The sequence below is a fragment of the Pyrgilauda ruficollis genome, unplaced genomic scaffold (assembly GCF_017590135.1).
Source record: "Pyrgilauda ruficollis isolate IOZ18807 unplaced genomic scaffold, ASM1759013v1 scaffold54, whole genome shotgun sequence".
Classification (NCBI taxonomy): domain Eukaryota; kingdom Metazoa; phylum Chordata; class Aves; order Passeriformes; family Passeridae; genus Pyrgilauda; species Pyrgilauda ruficollis.
Window position 1 is genome coordinate 3,402,290 of NW_024527044.1, and position 22,739 is coordinate 3,425,028.

The 22,739-nt window shown below is 43.0% G+C and overlaps 1 protein-coding gene across 4 annotated transcripts in view; it reads left to right on the plus strand.

Annotated features, from left to right (window-relative positions):
- The window catches only part of KLHL29 (kelch like family member 29), a 388,766-nt gene that overhangs the window by 354,551 nt on the left and 11,476 nt on the right, over positions 1-22,739 (plus strand). For 3 of the 4 annotated variants that reach the window (XM_041480963.1, XM_041480965.1, XM_041480964.1), the window contains 4 exons: positions 313-495; positions 3,246-3,426; positions 12,179-12,372; positions 20,215-20,359. In XM_041480963.1, the coding sequence (XP_041336897.1) occupies positions 313-495; positions 3,246-3,426; positions 12,179-12,372; positions 20,215-20,359 (703 nt within the window). The remainder of the gene's footprint in view (positions 1-312; positions 496-3,245; positions 3,427-12,178; positions 12,373-20,214; positions 20,360-22,739) is intronic. The other variant, XM_041480967.1, reaches the window with a different exon arrangement.

Below are 22,739 nucleotides of genomic sequence, written 5' to 3' on the forward strand. Positions count from 1 at the left end.
AGACTGTGGTAATGAATGGACATCTTTACATGGAACTGCCTTTTTATTTCTTTCTCCCCAAGTTTTGCCCAGATGGCATTCTCCCTCCCTAGTTCTCCCAAGAGTGTTCATAGTGTCATTCCTCACCCACTGCTCCCCCTACACACACATTCCTGTTCTTTCTCACCCTTCGTGGTTTGATTGCAGACTCTAAAACAGATTTATACATGATACATTAAAATTTCCCTGACTGATGAGTATTTTTGGATGGGTTCCTGCCTGGTTGAGAGATGCCACTTTTTTATAATACTGTTATTCTTACTTGAATCCTAGGAGTAGCCGAGGTAATAGTCTTAGTTGGGGGTCGCCAGATGATTGGCATGAACCAACGTGCTTTAACAGCAGTCACCTGCTTAAATCCTCAAAACAACAAGTGGTACCCATTGGCCAGCCTGCCCTTCTATGACCGAGAGTTTTTCAGCGTGGTCAGCGCTGGAGACAACATCTATCTCTCAGGTAAGCAGCAGATTCCATAGAAACAGAACCACACAAGGGTTTGGATTCAAAAAGACCTTTAAAGGTCACCTAATCCAACTTCCCTCCCCGCCATGGGAAGGGGCACCTTCCACTATCCCAGGTTGCTCCAAGCCCCATCCAATTTGGTCTTGAGCAGGGATGGGACAGCCACAGCTTCTCTGGGCAGCCTGTGCCAGGGCCTCACCACCCTTGATGTAAGAAATTTCTTATGCCCAATCTAAATCTCCCTTCTTTCAGTTTAAAACTGTTACATCTGATCCTGTCACTACAGGCCGTGATAAAAAGCCTCTTTCCATCTTATAGGCCCCCTTTAAATACTGAAAGGTCACCATAAGGTCTCCCCAGACCTTTCTCTTCTCCAGGATGAACAACCCCAGCCTGTCGCCATAGGAGAGGTGCTCCAGCCCTCTGACTATTTTCACACCCCCTCCTTGGACTCAATTTAACAGGTCCTCATCCTTCTTGTGCTGGGGACCCCAGAGCTGAACACTGTACTAAAGGTGGGGTCTCATGAGAGCAGAGTAGAGGGGGAGAATCACCTCCTTGACCAGCTGGTCATGCTGCTTTTGATGCAGCCCAGGATACGCTGACTCTCTGGGCTGTAAGTGCACTTTGCTGGATCATTTCCTATTTTTTGTCCACCAGTATCCCCCAGTCTTCCTCTGGAGGGCTATTCTCAATCCATTCACACCTCAGATTTACATATTTACTGGGAGAAAAGTTACAATACAGGCAGCCCAGACAAAACAGGACTTGCCAGAGTTTTACCCAGCTGCTCCTGGGGAGAAAAAAAAAAAGGTGGGAAGAATGTTGGGAGAGAGGGATTTCCCTGCTTTTATCATTCTCCATCTCTCTGCAGTGTTAACGTACTCTCAGAGCAGTCAACAACAATATTTTGCAGTTGCAACGTGAAGAAAATAGGTCTGACAACCATCAAACATGCAAAGAGGTTTCACTGCCATAGAAACACAATTTAAAATACTCTCTGTAGTTGAATCTAAATGGTAGGTTATGGAATTTGAGACAGACAGACTGAACTGCTGAATATGTGACCTACACTTAAAGTATTTGCTTACAGGAGCACTCATGTTTTGTACTTGTTGAAACCTGTCTTCTGACAGTAGTCACTAGCCCTATAATCTTCTTAGTTTTGGTGAAACTGAGACCACGCTCCTCAAAAGGCTTTAACTCCCAAAGTGTCTGACAACACCATGCCCTGAGCATCACGGTATCTGAATTTTTGCAGTCTGTTTGTACCTCTGCTTGGATAGAGGGGGTAAAACAATTCCCACCAGACAATGCAAGAAAGCTCTGATGGCAGCTGAGTGGGGGCTGGATGATTAAAAGAGGAGGCTGGGCAGGGAGGTGCGGATGTGTGATCCGAGGATGTTGCTGGGAGCACAGATGCACCTGGCATCTGTACCAGTAAGGGGTTACAGCTGTTGCCTTTCCCTTGCCGAGCTCTCTCAGTGCATTTTCTGCAGTAAATTGCTGCCTGTGGTGTTAAATTCCATTAATACTGCATAGAGACCCTAAGAATTGATTGGAAATTATTTCTTGATGTTTTTTTCCCCATGCTTGTTTGCCCATGCTTGAGAGCAGCTGGAGCAAAAGTCTTCTGGGGAGGCTTTTGTCAGATGTTGGCTTTTAGTTATTCTTAGCTGAGGTGCTTCCCAATATCTACAGCCATTTTAGGCTGTACCACACCTAGTAACAAAAGCTTAGAATCCTAATTTCAAAGCTCATTTCAGCTCTTTCCCTTGAAACTGGATGAGTGACTGGATGGTATTTGGTGGCTTCAATAAGGAGAGCTGGAAATGCAGCTAAGAGTCAGTTGATACTTTGCTTTGCTCAAATGTAGAAGACACAGGAAAAAAGGGAAGGGGAACCAACTGAAGTGAGAGTGGCCTGCTGCAAGCTCCAAGTACTGGACCTTGCACTGCATAGCATAGGTTTGGAGAGCAAAATACCAAGGAGGAAGTCTGGTTTTCTTGTTAAACCATGGAACTGTGTCTAGTTCATTTTCCTGGCTTGACCACTGACTCCTAGTGTGGTCCCAAATAAATCATTTCACCTCTTTGTGCTTCAAAACAGGATAGTAAGACACCCACTAATTGGCTACCTTGGAAGCTTCAAGCAGAAGTTAAAAAGTGACCCATATAAATATTTCACAAGATCATCTTGAACTGTTTTACAGGAGTGGTACGGCTGGTTCTGTCTTTTATCTGCAAATGAAAATAAATAAGAAATTTCCCCCTGAAAATTAGAAGTTAAACCTACAGTCCAAGCACTGCCCATATATGTGCTGCTTCAATCCATCACTGTATTAAGCATTTTAGGTTTCAGGCTGGCCTGTGTCTCGCAAGCCAAGATACACTCAGCCTCCTGACACCTTCTTGCAAGTGTTGCAGTAATTTAATAGACTGGAAGTTATTTATGAACACTGAGAAGGGTCTATCCCCTTATGTATGTGTCCCTCGTAGTCTGATATCTTGATTTCTTTATGTCATCTTATTAAAAAAAACCTCAGCCTTTGGGGCACATGAATAAATGACACAGATATGCATCATCGGAACAGATGCTCAGTATTGAGGGTGATTTATTTTAATTAGTCAAATGTCATTTGAAGAGTTTTTACTTTGTAACTGGCTTTGATTGCTGTGTGCAGAGCTGCTGCCGTTGCAGGATCTCACGTAACTCTCCCCTTTTCTCTCCCCCGTGGGCGCCAGGCGGAATGGAGTCGGGTGTCACGCTGGCTGATGTCTGGTGTTACATGTCCTTGCTCGATAACTGGAACCTCGTGTCCCGCATGACAGTCCCGAGGTGTCGGCATAACAGTCTGGTGTACGATGGGAAAATTTATACCATTGGAGGGGTTGGTGTGGCAGGCAACGTTGACCATGTGGAAAGGTAAAAAACCCCAAAACCCACAACTGAAAAAAACCCAAAAAACCAACAAAAACCCAAACCATGTGTTGTTTGCTGGAGCTTTTCCTTCATGCTACGCTAAAGGACCGTTTGCCTTTTAAAGGACACATCAAATGGACTGTATGTGTTAAAATAAGCTTTTATAACAGCTAAGAAAGTAGGAAAGTGGGAAGGATTAGATTTCATTTAAAAGCTTCAGTGGAAAGCATTGTTTCAAAAGCAAAGAGGAACATTGCCAGCTTCTCGCTTTGCTCAGGGGAGGGAAGAGAGGAATTAAGCTTCTTTGGACATTTTTCCAGGTTATACAATGAACTAATGAACTCCCTTTGAATTTAGTATTGATGAAATTCTTTACAGACCACAATAGTACTTTTTTTTTAATCCAAAAAAGCAACAGCAAAGTAAGTTTCTTGTATGTGTTTTCCTGGTGTAGCACCTCAGCCTTGACCTGGCTGGGAGATCCTCCCTTTGGTGGTCTTGGCCTGGGGCTGGGACCTGCCAAGTTCAGAGTAAAACAACCAATAATAAATGGAAACAGTTTTGAATTCCTGGCAGAACAAAGATGGGAGAGAATGGAAATTTCTCTTTTCAAGTAGACTCCAGATGTAATTTTTTTCACATGGAACTTCAAAAAACAGGAAGGAGCAAAAGTGCAACAAAAATATTTCACCAAGTAAAGTGCCAAAACCAACTAATTGTCACCCATGGCATTCAGTAAAGCCATAGATTTTATATTTATATCAATGTTTTCATTAAAAAATAAAATTAATTTTGAAATGTATTTTATAAGAATATTCTATTCCAAATATATCAATTCAGTCTAAGCCTTCCCTAAACACTTAATTGGGAAACATATTTGGGAAATGTTTTTCCTAAGTGAATATGGCAACAAAAAATATTTTTGTCAGTTTTAAGTGCTGAATTTGAATACTTCTTCAGCAACATTTTGAAGCAGGCATTTTCCAGTAAAAGTTGCCTTAACAGGCAAGACAAATAGGGATAGGTCATTCGGAAGGATTTCTGGGAAAGGAAAAAACAACACATTTTTCAAAAGGTTGGGCACTGCGTTGGTGATGATGCTCTCAGCCATCAGGGAAATGCAGAGAGCAAGGAATGAATGATAAGTCATAACACTGAATGCAACATGTGAACACTGCTCCCCTCCTTCACCCAGAACTTAAGGTGAGCCCTGCCCATAGGACTTGCTTTGAAACAAATCTCATCCTTTTTGGCAGATTTGTTTCTGGTATCTGAAGGTATTCATCCCATAATTTAAGTCAGTAAATTTTTAACTAGCAGAACTATTTTTGTGAACACAGGAGGAAGAGAGCCCAGGAAAGATGATATTTCATTTCACCTCTTGATAAAGATAAACAGCAAAAGAATGCTATTGAAGAGTCTTGATAGTTGTCATTGATTAAGCTACGTCTTTTCAGTTTTCCTTGGGCCTGATTTCTGTCTCTGTTCTGATTTTCATGGTTTATTAAAGCATCCAAAATGTTGGTCATCTGAATGAACCCTAAATCAAGCAGAGTCCCCCCTGCTCCTTCCCTCTCATGTCAGTCACCCCAGCCCTCACCACAGATGACATTGCAGCCTGCAAAGTCACACTCAGGCCCTCGGTGGCCGCAGCTTGGCTCAGTGAGAGCAGCAGTGCTGGTTTTCCATTGTACCAAGCCCACCAAGAGACCTGGATGTGGGAAAGGAGCAGATTTCCTCCCTATCATTTCAGTGCACACTGTCTCAGCCACAATAAGGATGTCTTGTCATGGGGATTTGCTAAACCCGTGGTTATAATTAATCTGCTGTTGTCTGTAGAGTGGCTTGTGAGACAGAGCCGTGGAAAAACTGCAACATGGCCTCCTTTGGGCTATGCTGGGAAATGAGAGAAGTTTGGGGATGTTTCCTTTTTTATTCTTCATATTAAAATGACAGTAGGGGGTGACAGAAGTGGCTGAAGCTGTGTTTTGTAAAGGATGTTTCAGGGTCTGCTGTCAGAAGTGAAGGTGAGGGAAGGCTGACTCTCCTAGCAGTGCTGAACAAAGTCAGGCCTTTTCACATAAAAGCACTTCCCATTTGGACAAGGCAAGGTTCAGGAATTTAAATTGCTGTACCTATTTTTGCAAGCAGCGAGGACTTCTGAATTTGGATTGCAGCTTTGGGAAAAAAAAAAACACACTAAAATTACTTTAATTGCTGAGTTGGCTGCTGTGTTACAAGCAGTGAATGCCCACTTTTTGCCTCTGCTTTTCTTCCCTCCCCTCCTCTAGAGCTACAAAAAACCAACTTTCTCCCACCATATTTCTGTGTGGATTGCACATTCGTCTTTGAAATACTGTGTTGGTTTGGATGGTACAGCGTGATACAATCTCTCAGTAAGGGGTAAACCTCTCTGTCATTCCAGCAGTCATATAAAAGCACTAAATTAAAATAATGTGGCATGGTCATATGCTCCATGTCAAGTGATGCCAAAAATTACATTTACCTCTAAAGTTATCACTCCTCTCTTCACTGTAGAATTGCAGACACACATTCCTGGGTTTGGGGCAGTTTTTCACCAGGAGGCCTCTGGGATTATAGCCCTGTTATCCCCCCAGGTGGAGGTGCAGGAGCTTATCCAGGCCTGACCTACAATGCAGTCCTGGGCTGTGCCACCAGTGTGAAGGGCAAGGCTGAACATCCTCCCTTGCTGGACCACCTACCACCTCCCCTGGTGCACATGCAGCTTATCTTTCCTGACCACATTTTGCTTTCTGCTTGCTCAGTCAGCCCAAGCGTGACCATGCCCAGCTTTGGCCAGGTTCTGACGTGTGTCTGCTGGCATGGTGAAGGGCATGTCTCCACTCCAAAGTGACTTACCCTGACCTCACCAGTGAGCAGACCCAGAGGATGATGTCTGCAGGGTGTCTCAATGCAGTGGGTCTTTGAAGACAGAGAACACAGCATTTTCTCCCAGTTTCTTTCTTGCTCTCCACCTGTTTTTCATGGAATTCTTTTAATATTTGATCCTAAATGGTTAAAACCTTACAAATATGTTTTTTACAGCATCTTACTTTTTGCAAGCAAATGTCAGACCACCTTAGCTATACATGATACCACATGCCTGCACTTAATACATCTGCTGCACCATTATAAAACATTAAAGCAAGTAGGGACCACTGGACTCATAATGATTTATGGCATCAGCTGCTGTGTCCCTCTGTCCATGCTTTCGGGTGTGTCATTGATGCTGAAGGGTGCAGCTTCACACAAAAATTCTGGTGCCACTTCAAACAGCAGGTGTTTTCCCATCAAATTCAACAGGGCTGAGATTCTTTACCCTTTATCTGCCATTTGTCTGAAAGGAGGCAGCAAAAATTCTGTCTCAATGGATAATATGGGACTATCAATCACAAACAGATGAATAGGAGTCATTCGTTACTCATCTTAAAATAATATGCATGTGCCAGAGGGGCTGAGTTATAAGTCCATTTTTGTGGCTGTGCATGGGTATATGTTCAGGGAAAGTTATGTTTTTGCAATGAGTGTTTAGGGAAATAACAGCATGCCTGCAGTTCTCCATCAAGCCCCTCTGGCAAGGTTCTGTGTGACAGGAAGCAAGTCATTAGGTGTTAGGCGAGAAGGTATTACACTTTCTGTCTTCTTCTGAGATATGAGTTGAGTTGAGAGCTGGTGAAATGAAGTGGATCCACGAACTAGGTCTTTAGATAATGGATGGGCCCTGTAATGTATGCAATTTGAGAGCCGAGGAGGCTGCGTATGCTGACAAGACAATGTATGTGACTGGAAGTGTGGAAATGTGGGTGCTTTGTGGTTATTATATGTTTGAAGGACAGAAGAAGATGAATCCCCTTGACCTGACAGCACTTTTGCAATAAGGTTGTCTAAAATTGGGAGATTACTTTTGTTGGCAGTGCATACGTTGAAGACAGTCTAAAAAAAATCCGTATAAAGAATAAGCTTTATACATTTTAGAAACTGCTTCAGAACCTACTGTTTTACTGATATATGATCATCTAGGAAGTAGGGGTTCTCCCCCAAGGAAGGTGGACATTTTTTCACAGGAACAGGCTGCACAGGGGAGCATTGGAGTCACCATCCCTGTAGGTATTTAGCAGTCATGTAGATATGGCTCTGAGGGACATGGTTTAGTGGTGGGCCTCGCAGTGCTGGGTTAGTGGCTGGACTCAATGATTGTAAAAGATCTTATTTAGATTAAAGAAAAAAATTAAATATATTGCCTTGTCTTAGCATAGTTTCTTAAGCCTGTCAGAAGAAGAGTAAAAAGTCAAAAAATAGTAATCCATTATTGTGATTTTAAATATGTGAATCATCTGAAGAGCAGTTCAATATGACACTGTACTGCTTTAGTTTAAATAGAAGCTTTCCTGCAAATATAATTAAATAATGCTTAAATAACTGAAGGATTTCTTGCAGACTGACAGAAATGGTCAGTGTGTAAGTGGCTGACCATGATGTAGGGATCTTATAATGTGAATAAATGAAGATACACATATGGCTGTTTAACCTAGAGGAGGAAAAAAAAGTACTGAGGAGGAAAAAAAAGTATGTTTTCAGGTACTGAAGAGATCAAAAGTCAAGAAGGCAGTGAAGCAAGTGGCACAGCTTGAAATGAAGGGTTTTCTGCTGTTAATAGTGAGGTGGTAGGGAAAGAGCAAGGAAGGAGGAGGTGAATGAAAATGAAGGACAGGGAAGATCAGTCCCACAGATTAAATCCTAAGAGTGAAGAGTTGTGGAAGCCAGCAAGGTTTTATTTCTGCATGTGCTCTCTTCAAGCCTGAGCTGTATTTTCTTCTGGGTTCCGATCATTTGTTGTATCATGGGTATATAAATTATACATACATATATACATTATATGTACAGATAATGTGCATATACACATATATAAGAGATCTAAAAACATATAAGGTGTGTGTGAATAATACATAAATCAGCAGGTAGCGAGTGCACAAGGGTCAGATGAGATCCCTGTGCTCAGTGCAAGTGACACGTGAGTGACAGGTGGGCACACGTGTCCTGCAGGGCTGGGGACCGGCAGGTCGCTGGGGCAGAGGAAGGAGCACGAGGGCAAGTGTGTAAAAGCACACATGAGTGTGCAAGGACTGCAGACCAGGAGTCAGCCGTGTGAAAGGAGATGTCTTTGAAGATTCAAGTTCAGCAAATTGGAAGGGCTCAGTAGGCCCACAGCCAAGGACAAGGATGGACACACCAGGAGGGAGCGGTGGAGGAGAGGGAAGAAAACCTTTGCTTGGCCTGAAGCCAGCTCACATTATGTCTCCATCTACGGCTTCAAACAGGGGACTCGAATGCAAAGCTTGACTAATGGAAAGAGATCAAAGTGATTATTCTTTAAATCAGTTTCCTCCCTGCTGGCCCTTGAGCAGGGCTGGTGTGACAGGCAGCCAGGAGCCCCAGGAGCACCAGTGGCCGTGGTGTGATGGCAGTGCCAGAGATGACACAACAGATGGAAAAGCCCTAGGGCAGGGAGCTAAAGCAGGTGTCAGTATTTTCTGTCCTGGGAGGTTACAAAGGTTCACCTTCATTCATTTTTAAACCAATTTAGTTAATCTGGTGCAAATCCTTGTGTGAACACATTAAGAGCTGACTTGAGATAGACCAAAATGATGGAAACCTGCCTTGCAGAGACTTAAGGAGCTTAGACTACTTAGTTTATCCCATAGAAGGTAAAGAGTTGACTTTATTATTTTCAGCACGTCCATATGTGAAAGAGAGAGATTTGATAAGCAGACAGCTTTATAATCCAACAGGGAAAAAAAACAAACTTTCTGGTGGGTGGAAACTGAAGCAAAACAGACTAGAAATCAAGTCTACCCATTTTGCAAGGAGGGAGTGAACTGGAGGAATAAATTCCCAGGGGATGGAGGGACTTGGTGGACAGCTGTCAGGAAATCTTGAAGGCATCAATTTCTCCTCTCAGCCTCAGGACTAGAGTAGACACTCTCTAAAGAGAGAGCCCATGTAAAACCCACATTAGGTGCCCATGTTAGGTAGACAAGGACTTGGTTCCACCTGCTTTATGGTTCACTGATTTTTTAAACCAAATGACCTTCCATTTTGCAAGGAGGGAGTGAACTGGAGGAATAAATTCCCAGGGGATGGAGGGACTTGGTGGACAGCTGTCAGGAAATCTTGAAGGCATCAATTTCTCCTCTTCAGCCTCAGGATTAGAGTAGACACTCTCTAAAGAGAGAGCCCATGTAAAACCCACATTAGGTGCCCATGTTAGGTAGACAAGGACTTGCTTCCACCTGCTTTATGGTTCACTGATTTTTTAAACCAAATGAGAAAAAGAGTGGGGGCTTTAAGAAAAGAGTGGGGCTTTAAGCTTCACAGATGCACATGTATCCAGTAGAAGAGTGGGGGCTTTAAGAAAAGAGTGGGGCTTTAAGCTTCACCAGATGCACCTGCATCCAGTAGATTTTTCAGCCTTTGGCTTTCAGCAGATGAAGAGGGACTCATCATTTTTGGTTTCTTATTGGCAGATGAAGGACAGTAGGAGAAAGAAAGATCAGTTCTGTCATTGCAAAGTATAAACAGAGAGCAGTGGAAGTGGTTTAAAAATAGGATCTGTGGGACCTGAGGCCTCAGTAAGGAAATTCATCCAGAAAAAGGATGATTGTTCTTGTAATTTGAACCTTTCCCCAGTATTCCTATGGATGCAGGCCCCAGCCCCCAGCATATGTGAAGGATATAACCCCTTCTTTCCAAAAACATACTGGGACAACCAGAAAGTCATTGCCAAGAATCTCCTTGTCTTGGGAGCTGAAGTGTGCCAGGTTCTTCTGCCAGCAACAGGGAAGGGACTTGGCTGCTCACCACCCCCATCTCAGACCACTTTGACTGCCCACAAATGTTCTTGGTGTTAAATCAGAGTAGATGGTGTGAGACAAAATGTATCAGTTGACAGGTGAAATGGTCCTAAAGGAGGAACAAGAGAAAGAACACTAGGTCAGTTCTCAGCTCCGTTGTTTTTCCCATTCTATGCCCAATTATAGCCAATTTTTTTAACGAGACATCAAAAATTAAATTACCAATTACTGCAGTAGCTGAGTTAGCAAAGTATGTCCCAAAAGCAATGTGTGAAACTTTATATTATGTGAGATTCTTTTGCATATCTGCTCGGGTGGATATGAGTGTTGCTCCCTCTGAGTGCTGTGAATGAATGCAGGAGATGCAGCATGTGGTGCTTACCTGGAGGAGCTGCTTGTGCAGTCAAAATGCATCTGCAGGTTCAGGTTTGGTACAAGAATCAGCCCAGTAAAGGTGTGTCATTGTGAATGCTCCCAGCACCATGTTGTTTAATCTTGTTATATTTCTTCCCTTTGATCACTTGTTGTAGATGAATTTAATTTCTCTGTAACTAATTTAGAACATCATACAAGGCAGTTCTCCATGCTCATTATAAGAGACTTTCCTAATTTTTTTTAGTTAAAGTTTGCCTTCCTCTTGCTTTTGCTTCAGTTTTATGAGTGGGTTAATTACTTTCAGTTATATTAATTGGAAACTCATTAGTGCATTTTTATTAAGCACATTATTTTCTGCTGTTTATGCCATTTTTATCATTCCTTCCTCCTTTTTATTTTCCCTAAGTTTGAACAGTGAAAATTTGAGGGACAAATTTGATGTTACAGAGGGAGAATTCCCTTGTTGCCAAATCACATTTTGCAGATGGGTTCATGTTCATCAATTCATTTCATGTTTGCATATTGTATATCACTGCCTTTAAGAGTAAAAGCCCTGAATGGGTGGTGAGAGCTTCTGTTCTGGCAGTCAGCAACTCCGAAAAATCACTATGCAGGAAACTCCTGTTTGACTGCATCTGTCATTACATGGAAATACAGAAACCTAAAAATCACATTATTCTCCACTGTCTCCAAGACTCATTTTAGAGCAGCTATTTGGATCCCTGCCACATTATCTTCAAAAAAAAGGGATGCCTGTGCTTGTGATATTGTCTAAAATGAATCTTCATCCATGGATTGTTAACTGTACATCCCTTATGGTCAATGACTTAATTAAATCAGATACTGACGACCTTAAAACTAATTTAGCACTTTCATGCATACTCTTTTCTGTTTGATTCGTGTCAAATACAAATGCAATGGTGAAATCTTACTCCGGCATTAACAGCTGCAGCATCCTGAAATGAAGCAATGTAGCTTGGTTTGCACAACGAAAATTAAATGGAAGCAGCTTATTCTGGCACAAAATGAGAGTTGCTGGTCAGTTAACTGGAGTAAAAGGAGCCATCATGTTGCATTATGTTGCAGGTGAGATGTGTTCCACAAGCTGAACAACTGAAGTATATTAACAGTTGCCTGCCCACAGTCACTATTGGATATCTCCGCACTGATTAGCAAGAATAATCTCATTGTATACTCATTAAAAGAAATTAATCAGTGGAAGACATCTCAACAAAGATGTCCCGACTTTCTGCACCTTGGACTATAATGAGATTTGAGAGGCATATACAGAAAACAGAACCAGCTTTCTCTGGGCTCCTATCCATGTTTTAAAACCTTAGAGAAAAGCATTCATTACACCGTTTACCAAGTGGCTGAATTTGCAAGGTGTTTAAAAAAAATACATTTCCACCTCTGCTTTTCTTCTGCTTGCCAAGCCACCTTTCTGTGCCTGTCTGTGCTGCCCAGTGCTGCTCACCTCAGCTCACTGTGCCCGCTCTCGTCCCCAGGTACGACACCATCACCAACCAGTGGGAGACCATCGCGCCCCTGCCCAAGGCCGTGCACTCGGCCGCGGCCACCGTGTGCGGGGGCAAGATCTACGTCTTCGGGGGGGTCAATGAGGCCGGCCGAGCCGCGGGGGTCTTGCAGTCCTACGTCCCTCAGACCAACTCGTGGAGTTTCATAGAGTCCCCCATGATTGGTAAGCCACGTGTGGTGTCACAGCAAATCTCTGCGCTACAGGTATCTGAATGCCTTTGCAGGAAGCAAAGGAGTTGTGGGGTGGGAGGGGTATCCCTGTAACAGATTGGCAGGAATGCGTGGATATTGTACCAGAGAAGCAATTACCTGGATTTTCACTGAAGGCACTTGTCACTCATTAATACCCACTAGTTACCAGCTAGAAGTGATGAGTTCAAAGCAGAGGAGAAAATAAATCAGTTAACTAGGTATGAACAATTAGCCATTTTAGATTTAAAAAATCTCCAAGCGCAGTGAAACTTCATGCTGGCATCCTGTGTTGTCCCATGTGGGCTCACAGCACTGCTCAAGTAGTGGATTATCACTCTTGGGTTTGTTAAAAGGCTGCCTGTCCTGTGGGAAGTGACAGGCATTCTGAACTGGGATTTATCATTGGTGTCCACAGGCATATGTGCTTCAGAGGCTGACAGTTTCAAGATGTAGTTTATTAAAACTGTGTTTATTAGTTTGTGAAGCCCTTGAGCTCACCAAACATAAAAAGCAAGACAGGAAACCAGGTTTTCCAGTGTACCAGCCAATGTCAGAGATGGTGACTTCCTTCCAAAATCAGAACAGCACTCAGAAGTTTGCAACTTACTTGCTTTGTGTGGCGATTTGCACCCTGAGTGTTTAGGCTGCTTTTGGCAATGAGGTTTAGCAATCAGCCAGGCAAGGATGCTCCTGCAGGCGACAGCTGACCTGGGTCATCTGCTCCGTTCTGGGCTCTGCCAGCCTTCAGTCTGGCTGCATCCAAGTGGCAAAGAAACAACTCGCACACAGTTATTGCAGAGAAGCTGCTTTCAGGCCCTCACCTCCTAGCTCAGAGTCATACAGTGGTTTGGGACCTTTAAAGGTCACGTAACCCATTCAATAACCAGGGACATCTTTCACTAATTCAGTTTGCTCAGAGACCTGTCCAACTTGACCTTGAAGTTTCCAGGGATGGGCCATCTACTGCCTGTCTAGGCAACCTGTTCCAGTGTTTCACCATTTGTGTTGAAACTGTGACTTCATTTTTTAAAAAATCATGTTTTCATTACTGAGCCTTAGAGTGATAGAAGTAGCAAGTAAGTAATCATAGAAGGACAGCTGTAAGGTATTCAGGTAAGTCCTGGCTACAGCTAGCTTACCTCCTTTATCCACTGACTGACAGTGTGAGGTTTTCCTGGACTCACGAACCCTGCAAAAATGAGTGCATTAGGCAAAGTTGTATTCCTCTTCCTTACCGTAATAGTTCAAGTGCCACAGGAGCTAAGGAATCCTCCCCTGGGCCTGTTAGAGTCTAGCAAGTGTCAACACCATGTGTGCTTAAAAAAAATCATCTTAACCATCCAGAGTTGGGTTCATCACCCATTGTTCTAATAGAGTTGTACTATTATTTCTTAATAGTACAAAAATACATTAAAGATTCTCATGAAGTGAAAAGATGGTATTTATGTTTTCTTGGTGTAAACAAAGTTCATTAGTTAAGCTGAAGGCATAAAACAAATGATAAAACAAGGAGTTCTTTGTTGGATAATGTATAACGTCAATTTACTTGCAAATAACTTAAAATAACACAAAGTCTGAAAAATGGTACCACCATGGAGAATGTCTGGGAATGTAAACTGGTGTAATGCCTAATCTTCACTATAAGGAAGTGGGAATTTTGGAAATACATTTTCATTGCCCCAGCTCTGCAGAAACCATAGTGCCACCAGTATTTTTAAAGTATCCCCCCAAGAACTAGATGCAGTGCCAGGTACAGTACAGACTAAAGGAAAGAGGAAGTAGAAGGAGCCTTTTGCAAAATGGAGCTGGGATCAATCCTGACATGATCACTGCCAGGGTGCTTCTGACAGTCTCAGAGCCTTTTTGTGTTGATTTGTGAGTTCCTAAGGTGTACTTCTGAGCTAAGGAAACATCTCATCTGAGCTGAGATGTCTGATGGAGAGTTGTTACAAAGTGACCCCAAAGATCAGTGAAACCTGTTTGACCTCCAATAGGACAGCAGTTTATTTTAAAATGCCTCAAGCATGCTCAGATACACAACAGTAGCTGCAGGTATTGAAAGCCGCCGAGGTCTGTGGAGATTTTCAGACCAGCAGCACCTGTCTCAGTTCACTGTGGTATTTTATGATAGAGTTGAATGTAGCGTGGCACACATTTGAGCCCAAAAGGTCCATATCTGTCAAAGCATCACATGCCAGCCTAACCCAAGGCAGCACTGGTATCAACCATGGCTCGTGTTTTGTCCAGTCTGAGTGGAGGTGAAGCAGCTCTTGCTCTTCTGCCTGGAATTCTAGGAATATGCAGTGAATTCACTCCCAGTTCCCATCTATTCCTTATGCTTCAGCTGTCAGGAGGTGTTGGGACATGGATGCCTGTGAGCAGTAGGTATGACACCAGGCTCACTGACACACTGCATGCAGATGCTGTGGAAGCCTTTGGGCATGTGTTGGTCACACACATCCACATTTGGGGAGGAGAAGGCCTTGCTCAATGGCCCATCTCTGTCCTGTGTCAGTCCTTCCCACCTTGGAGTGGGCAGATGTTCCTGCAGCAGTGCAGCCCACAGCTGGATGTCACTGGGAACCTCACAGGGCTTTCACACTGTGTGTTTATAGTAAACCATGTTGCACATCCCCCTCTCATGGTTTTAGATGTGAAAACAAAAGTCCTACATGAGTAAATGAACCAGGGCTATGTACTTGCAGATCTGCCTTTCCATTTCTGGACAAGATGTCCTATATAGCTGTGCTAAAAATGTATTCCATGCCCAGCTTTCTGAGCTTTGTCTTATTTAACAAGATGGCCATAGATATGCTGAAGTCAGGGATTCTAAGTAAGCCTAATTACTTGGTCACTGCCTTTTAGTTCAGGTTGTGCCTTCATGACAGGGCACTAAATTATACCTTTTTTTTGATACTCCGAACAGTCAGTGTGGAATTAAAAGTTTTTATTAACGTTTTTGGATTGTAAGAAAACCAGTATTTAATTATCATCACTATTAAATTTTTCAGTCTGGTGAGAGCCAGAGAACAGAGATCTAAGATCTGTGAGTATTTCTGGTTTCTAATCCAAGTATCTAGCTCCTCACCATACCATTTATTCCTGCAGTGATATGTCAGATGTCCCACCAAAGTGGGACAATCACAGACCTCAGAATGCAAGACATATCTGGAAAACAGCACTTGAAGCATCTGCGCATTTTTACTGCACTGTCCCATGGCTTATTTTGGCTAAAATGAATAATAATAATATTTTATTTTTTGACTTCACAAGAAAAATCAGGTATATGTTTTGGCACTCTCCCAAGGCCAATAGTGTGGTATTTATAGGGGAATATAGCTGTCTTTCACCTGAAAGTCCCACAGCAATGAGTGTTTCATCTCATTCTTCAGTGTATTTTTCTTCCCACGGACAGTTATTAGTGTTTTTCAACCTACTAAGCTTGAATTTTTATTGCACCCATTTCTCCTCTGTACATGCCATGTGCTCCCTTCAGAATGACTTTTTCCACTCCCCAGTGTTTCCCTACCTATTCTCTGCCCTGCAAAATCAGTATTTTTGTGTTGATGTTTATTCAATGTCCTCTTCACTCCTACCTCTCCTTCATCTCCATGGCTGTTCTTTTCCCAGCACTCTGAAACTGAAGCTCACCAACATGGTGCCCATAAATTTGGTGCTAAAGCTGACCTGTGGTGGCAGGTGGAGCTTCCTGCTTTGGCATGGGCCATGCCCACCACGCATACACAAAACATGGTGTTTGCAAGTGGGGACACTCGACTGTGGGGTCTCCAAGGAGGGTTTGCTCAAGGATCAGTGGGGGAGCCAGTTGTGTATCTGGAAGAGATCAGCTCCCAGGAGAGCTCTGAGCCTGCAGGGTGACATCCAAGCCCTCACTGATCATGCAGCAGCTTCACCTGGGCCTCAGGAGCTGTGTTCAGGATCAGATCACAGTCTCCTGGTTATCCTACAGTCGTGCCATTCTTGAGTTTGTCTGCAAGGCGTTCAAGGAGGGGAAGATGCACTTACTATTAAAAGCAGGCTTAGTTTGTATTAACCAGATTCCTTTCTCTAATCTGCTCCATCAAGTGCATCAACCTCCCTACCAGGCACCCACACCTGCCAGGAGACAACTTGGTTGGAGTTCTGCCTGGACTGGTGGCCCTCCTGCATTTCCTCCTCCCAATAAAAATGTTTAACTAGCTTGCTTATAATAACCTTTTTCTGTATGAAGTGTTGCTGCCATTCATTGCAGTTCCCCTTCAGTCTCTGACCAAGTCCATTACTGGAAGGCATTGTAAGATCTTTGAGCAATCATGGAAGGGAAAACAGGACTGTGCTGCTTGGCCATGTGATGTAGGGAGAGATGTGAGAGCCACAGACATATCCCAAGAGCAGCCTGTCCTCCCTAAACAAGGAGCACTGCAGCAGGTTAAATCATCAGCCCCACATGAAGGACACCTCTGGCTCAAGGATTGTCATGGAGTGCACACTCCTTCCACCAGTGGCCTGTCACAGAATAGAACTACTGGCTTATCTTCCTCTAGCAACAGAAAAGGAGAAAGATGTGACCATGTTATCCACTTGGAGAGAAGATTATCTTTTATCTATTATTTCATTTACATTTATTCTGCCTTCTAATCTCAAGTGTGTTTGCTGACCTGGACAAATCCCATTTAAGATTTTCCAGCCTGAAATGGATTACTGTATCCAACACCCTCAACATTTAGACTTTGGAGAGGAAAGGAGGCCGCTTCTGTTTCCATGCTTCCTCTCCCCTCTCTTCCTTTTCTCCAGCAGCCTTTTGAAATACCCAGTGTCCCCACTGTATCCCACAGAACCCTCTGACACATAGAAGCTCATGTTCACCCCTAGCAGCTTTGTCTACCTCCTCTCCAGCTTGCTGCACATTGACCAAAAAGCCCAACCAGAACATGCTTTTGCAAAACTAGGCTCCCCACCAGCTACCTTGCCCTGGGACCATGTAAGGACTTCAAACAGTGACAGAAACTGGAGTCGCCTGAAAGTTTGCATGAGCATACCAAACCCTGAAAAAGACACCACCACAGGAAGAGTGTGGGTTGCATGTGGGATGAAGTAAGACTAAAGATTGCAGGTGGTCATCCACACTGAAGTATCAGGAGTGATGACTTGAGGTTTCCAAAATCCGGTATCCATTAACAATGCCTGTCTCCAGGGTAACAAAAAACCAAACAAACAAACAAACAAAAGAGAAAAAAAAAAAAAAAAACACCAAAAAAAACCCCACCAAAAAAACCCCACCAAACTTGCTTCCTCTCTACCTGTTTCTGGAGGGGTGTCCCTCATGTCTTTTTGCTGCGTCTTCCTCAGTAACAAGAGACTTTTCTGTGAACAGTTCCCTTCCTGAAAGAAACAGCAAAGATTTTTCTGTTTCTGTGTCTCAGACTTACTTGATAACCCATTTATGAAATTAGAGCAAAAGACAAAAGCAGTAAAGAGACAACAGATAGGAGATGTATTGAAAAATTGATGAGAGTCAAACATGATTGTCTCTTAAAAAAGGAAGAAAAAGAATATCAGACTGTCTGCCTATTCAAAAAGGAAAAAAAATCACTATAAAAATACCCAAGGGATTTCCCTCTCGTTCTTTAACAAAAGGAAATGTGAAGTCAGTGATTCAGTCCCCTGAGAAGTCACTGTTTCTGACATGAGGGAGCCCCAAATAATTTCCCTGTGAGATTTGGGAGCTTAGGGGGTTTTTTTTAATGCAAGAGTTTCATTCTCCTTCAAAACTGTGCTAGTCAGAGAAAAAAAAAAACACCCAGGAAGATGTGATAATTAAATATGGAAAATTTCTGGTGAGTGTCTTAAGTGGAAAAAATGTCACATATGCAAGTCTGATTTGGAAAGGGATGCGAGCCGGGTTGTTGGGATAGATAAGCCTTTCTGATGAATTACAGTGGCTTAGTGGCACTGTGAAGAAACTGAATACTCCTTGTTCTATTTTCTGGATGAATTAGTTTCTTGCCATCTGTTCCCAAGGATCAGTGACATTTTCCTAATACAGCCGTGGTTTTTTGACATATGCCTGTAGATACTCAGCGTAGTAGGAGCTCAACTTTAACCCATCACATGGGTTCTGTCTGTTTCCCTGCTGGGTGCTTCACCCCTGTAGCACGTGCCAGCATGGCGTGGGATGAACTGAGCCAGACCACCCCATGGCCATGCTGGGGCAGAAGCAGACAGCACAAAACCACTCTTTTCATTCCAGTTTTACCAGCTGAAACTGCAATTAAGGAGATACCTCTCTTCTGGAGATGTTTCATCAGCTTTTGCTTAACTCCTGTCAAATTAAATCTCTGTTAAATATTTAATGGAATAAGGTAGTTTTACAGGAACTTCAGGGTTACAACACACTATGCAAGAGGTAAGCAAATCCCAAAATAAAGCTGCCGGATCTAGTTTAAGCCCATCCTTTTCTGTGTTCCTAAAAGGACACAGTCATAATGCTGTAGCTTTGGGAGGAACATAGAAACCCCTTTGGTGTAATGTAGAGGCTGGTATCAGAGATGTAAGAGCACAGTAAAGGTGGTATCTCACCTCCTCTCCAGCTGCTTCCTGCAAGTCTCCTTGGGAGGAAGTTCCAGGGGCTGAAACCAGCAGGACTGTGACTGTGTCCAGTCTGATTCCTTGTTGGAGTTGTGGGGGAACAACCTTCCCTGAGCACATGAAAATGCAGATTTTGAAAGGCTTTAACTTATATATCACTACAAATGGAGAATTTTCATGTGTCCCTTGACCCCAGGATGGCCTCCCAGGAAACGTGCCTTTCACACCCCAAAGGGCTAAGCCACCTGCCTCTTAGAGAACTGGTTGTGAGGCTTATTTTAACTCAAAGAATGTATTTTCCCATCTTTTGTTCCCAAGCACTACTGACTGGTTTCGCAGAAATGTTGATTAAAAAACTGTATCTCATCAAGACAGACATCATCATGAGAAATTTCAGCCCAACTGGCTCATATTTAATAATGTGCATATGGCGTGCTAGCAGCATAAGGGACAAGCCAACTAATTAGATTAGAATTATTTTATTCAATAATTTATGATTAGTTTTACTAATATTTCTAATAATGCCACCACTAACAAGAATTTTTAAGTGTCCTCAGAAAATCTGATTGAACTTGACGCAGGATGAGAGATTTGCTTAATTTCAAACTCCCAGCCTCACACAGTTTGTTGCTAAATTACAGGACTGCTTGGAGATACACACACATCTGAAAATAAAAATGCAGGTGAATTTATGAGACAGATCAGGGTGAAAAAGAAATCAGGTCTCAGAAAATCTCCTGGAAATGCATGGGTGACATTCCCACAAGCAAAAGCACAATATAAAAGAGTATCAACTCTTGGATATTATTAAGGGGGTCTCTGTGCTGTGGGTTTCTGCTATACTTAGCTGCTGCACAGGCATGGGAAGCACCTCAGCTAAACTTTGCAGCAATTCAAAATTCTGAAACAATCTGACCTCTTAATTTCATATGTAACTGTGGAAGTTTCTTGGTGACTCCATTAGGCTTCAGGAGAATATAATTGTTCTTTACCAGTTTAGAGGGAAGCACATACTGGGGGATGGAGAAGTGATGAACTTTAAAAGTGCCTTTGAGAACTTGGAGAGATGGGAACAAAACCAGGAAAGGTTTCCTCATTTTTCTTTCCCTAGCCTTGGAGGTTTAGAGAAACGTGACTTATCTATAAATAAGGGGAATGTATAAATAAAAAAACAGTCTCCAAACCTGAGCCTAAAACTGATCTCAGTGTTGCTTTCCATTGACAGATAACAAATATGCTCCTGCAGTCACTCTCAATGGGTTCATCTTTATTCTTGGAGGAGCTTATGCACGAGCAACCACCATCTATGACCCAGAGAAAGGCAATATTAAAGCAGGTCCCAACATGAACCACTCCAGGCAGTTCTGCAGGTGAGAAAAAAAACATTAAAATGGAATTACCGGTGCCTTAACATTTTCTGTTGATAAATAAGCTACTACCAGTGAAGGGGAGAGGGGAAGGGAGGTGTGAACCATTTGGGGTTTTTCCTCATCTCTTTTCTGTACGTGCTCAGGCACACAGCATTTCCCAAAATGTACATTCAGCACTCTGTTATGGTTCACGTGTCTCCTCACATTCAGGCGCGATGGATCATGGGGTGGGATGTGAGTTGGGCTCCTCCAGTGACTACAGGAATGCTGTTCTCAGTTTGCCATGTGCAACCAGAGGATGATAAATACCCTCTGGAGGAGAGACCACCATTATGTGGAATGTTTTTGCTAACCAGCTAAAAGATCCTTGAAAGAAAAAGAATACTGAGTAAGCACTACACACTATTAATTACTATTATTTATTAGGTGCTTGTGATTGCTTTTTGGGCTCCCTTCCCTGATCGTGGTCACAAGTTGAACCAATTTCACCAATTGTCTGACAAAAATAAAACTTGGCAGCCATTGCAGGTACTGGCAGCACTTAAAGGCCTTTTAAATAATTTTACATGGCTGCTACTGAAAGACAGGCTTGTTTTGCACAGCCAGCCCTTCACAGAGCAGATTCCCAGGCTGGGGAAGGGCTGAGCTGCTGGTTTCCTTGGAAAAGCCACAGCTGGTCTCTAGACACTGCCACAGGCATCAGGTGAGGGTTTGTTATCCATGTCTGGTGCAGCAGCACCCTGAGGCACTGAGCCAAGGCAGGGTGGAGGGGTTGTGCCAGGCACTGTCCTGACAAAACACTGGCTGGGGTGGGAGGAAGAGCAGCAACTTCTTCCAAATATTCAGCCAACTGCACCTTGCTCCAGGGGTGTTCCTGGTCCCCATCCTACTGTTGGAAATCACCTCCATGTTTTAACTTGGATTTAGCTTTTCTCTTCAATGCACATGAGAAAATGCCTTTTAAGAAATCATGCTCAGTTTTTCTCTTTTTGCTGGTTTTTTTTTTTTCTCATTTTCACCTTTCTCCCTTCCTTTTATTAATTTAAGAGGCACCCTTTCTTGGCTGCTGGAGCAGATACTGCACCAGCTCTGTCCCCAGCCAGCTCCATCCCAGTGGCTGCTGCCCTGTTCCCCTGCTCTAAGGGAACATCCTCCCTGTGCCTCCACTCTAGCAGGAGGCAAAGCAGGATGAGGAGTGCAGTGCTCAGGCAGCATATAATGATATTTTTCTCCTGAAAACCAGAAATAACAGGCACAATACCACTCAGAGCCCTAAGCTGTAAAATGAACCATGAGGGACTTGGACATTTGATACGTTCCTGCATCTTCCCATCCATCATAGAGAGGGATGAGCTGCTCTTTGAACATCTTGGGTTTGTAAAAAGTAACCAGAATCTGTTAAATATACAAGAGAAATTACATGGCTGATTTCAGCTGTTGGCTGAGCACCTCACCTGAAAACTTGCCAGGGTTTCTAACATGAAGGGAGGCTTTGCTCTGCACTGTGCAGATCAGAAAAACCAAGAAAAGTGAACCAGTGACCTAAATATTCCCTAGTGCTTAGGCACCATAATAATGGGCTTTGTTTAAGCAGAATTTGCCACCTGTACATAAAAAGTACCTTCAAACTTTTAAATGACATTTTTTTCTAATGCCTAAAGCAACGATGGTCAGGAAACCTACTTTTATAGTGGAATGGTCACCAAAAAAATACATATAATTGGAAGCAAAAAAGGTACCATTTCAAAGATTCTTGAATGCACTGGGAAACAGTCAAGGAAAAATCTTTCAGCCCAAAGACAGGTAAAGCCTGTGACAAAACCTAAATAAATCAGTGTGTGTGGAAATAGGGAAGATAGGTGGTCAGCAGTAACAAATAGGTTTAAAACCTGCTGCTGCTACAGGAGGCTGAGGGAGCCAGTGCTGAGGGCTAATGGGAATAAAAAGGAAGGCACTTAAAAACTTCAGGGACGAAATTTGTAATTTGGATCAGTTATAAAACCACTGCTGATGAGACTGATGAGGTAGCAAAGTAAAATACAGACCAATTGGGTAGATGTTTCCCATCTGTATTTGAAAGGGAGCAAGAAGATTTGGTTCTGTGTTCTGCTGTGAGGGACCAAAAGCAGTTACTGTTGGCAGCAAGGAAAGATGGGAACTCTGAAATTATATTCTCAGATCCAGCAATGCAGCTGTCTCAGACACAGGTGTCTTTAGAGACTTTATTGAGAAGCTGATTGAGCCACTAATGTTGATTTTTAATAACTTTTCAAGTCGAGGATGGATCAGGGCACTGCCAGAGTGTTTCTGTACTTTGAAAAGGTGAAAAGGAGAATTTCAGTGCAGCAATTAATTTTGCAAAGTACTAGCATCAAGGTAA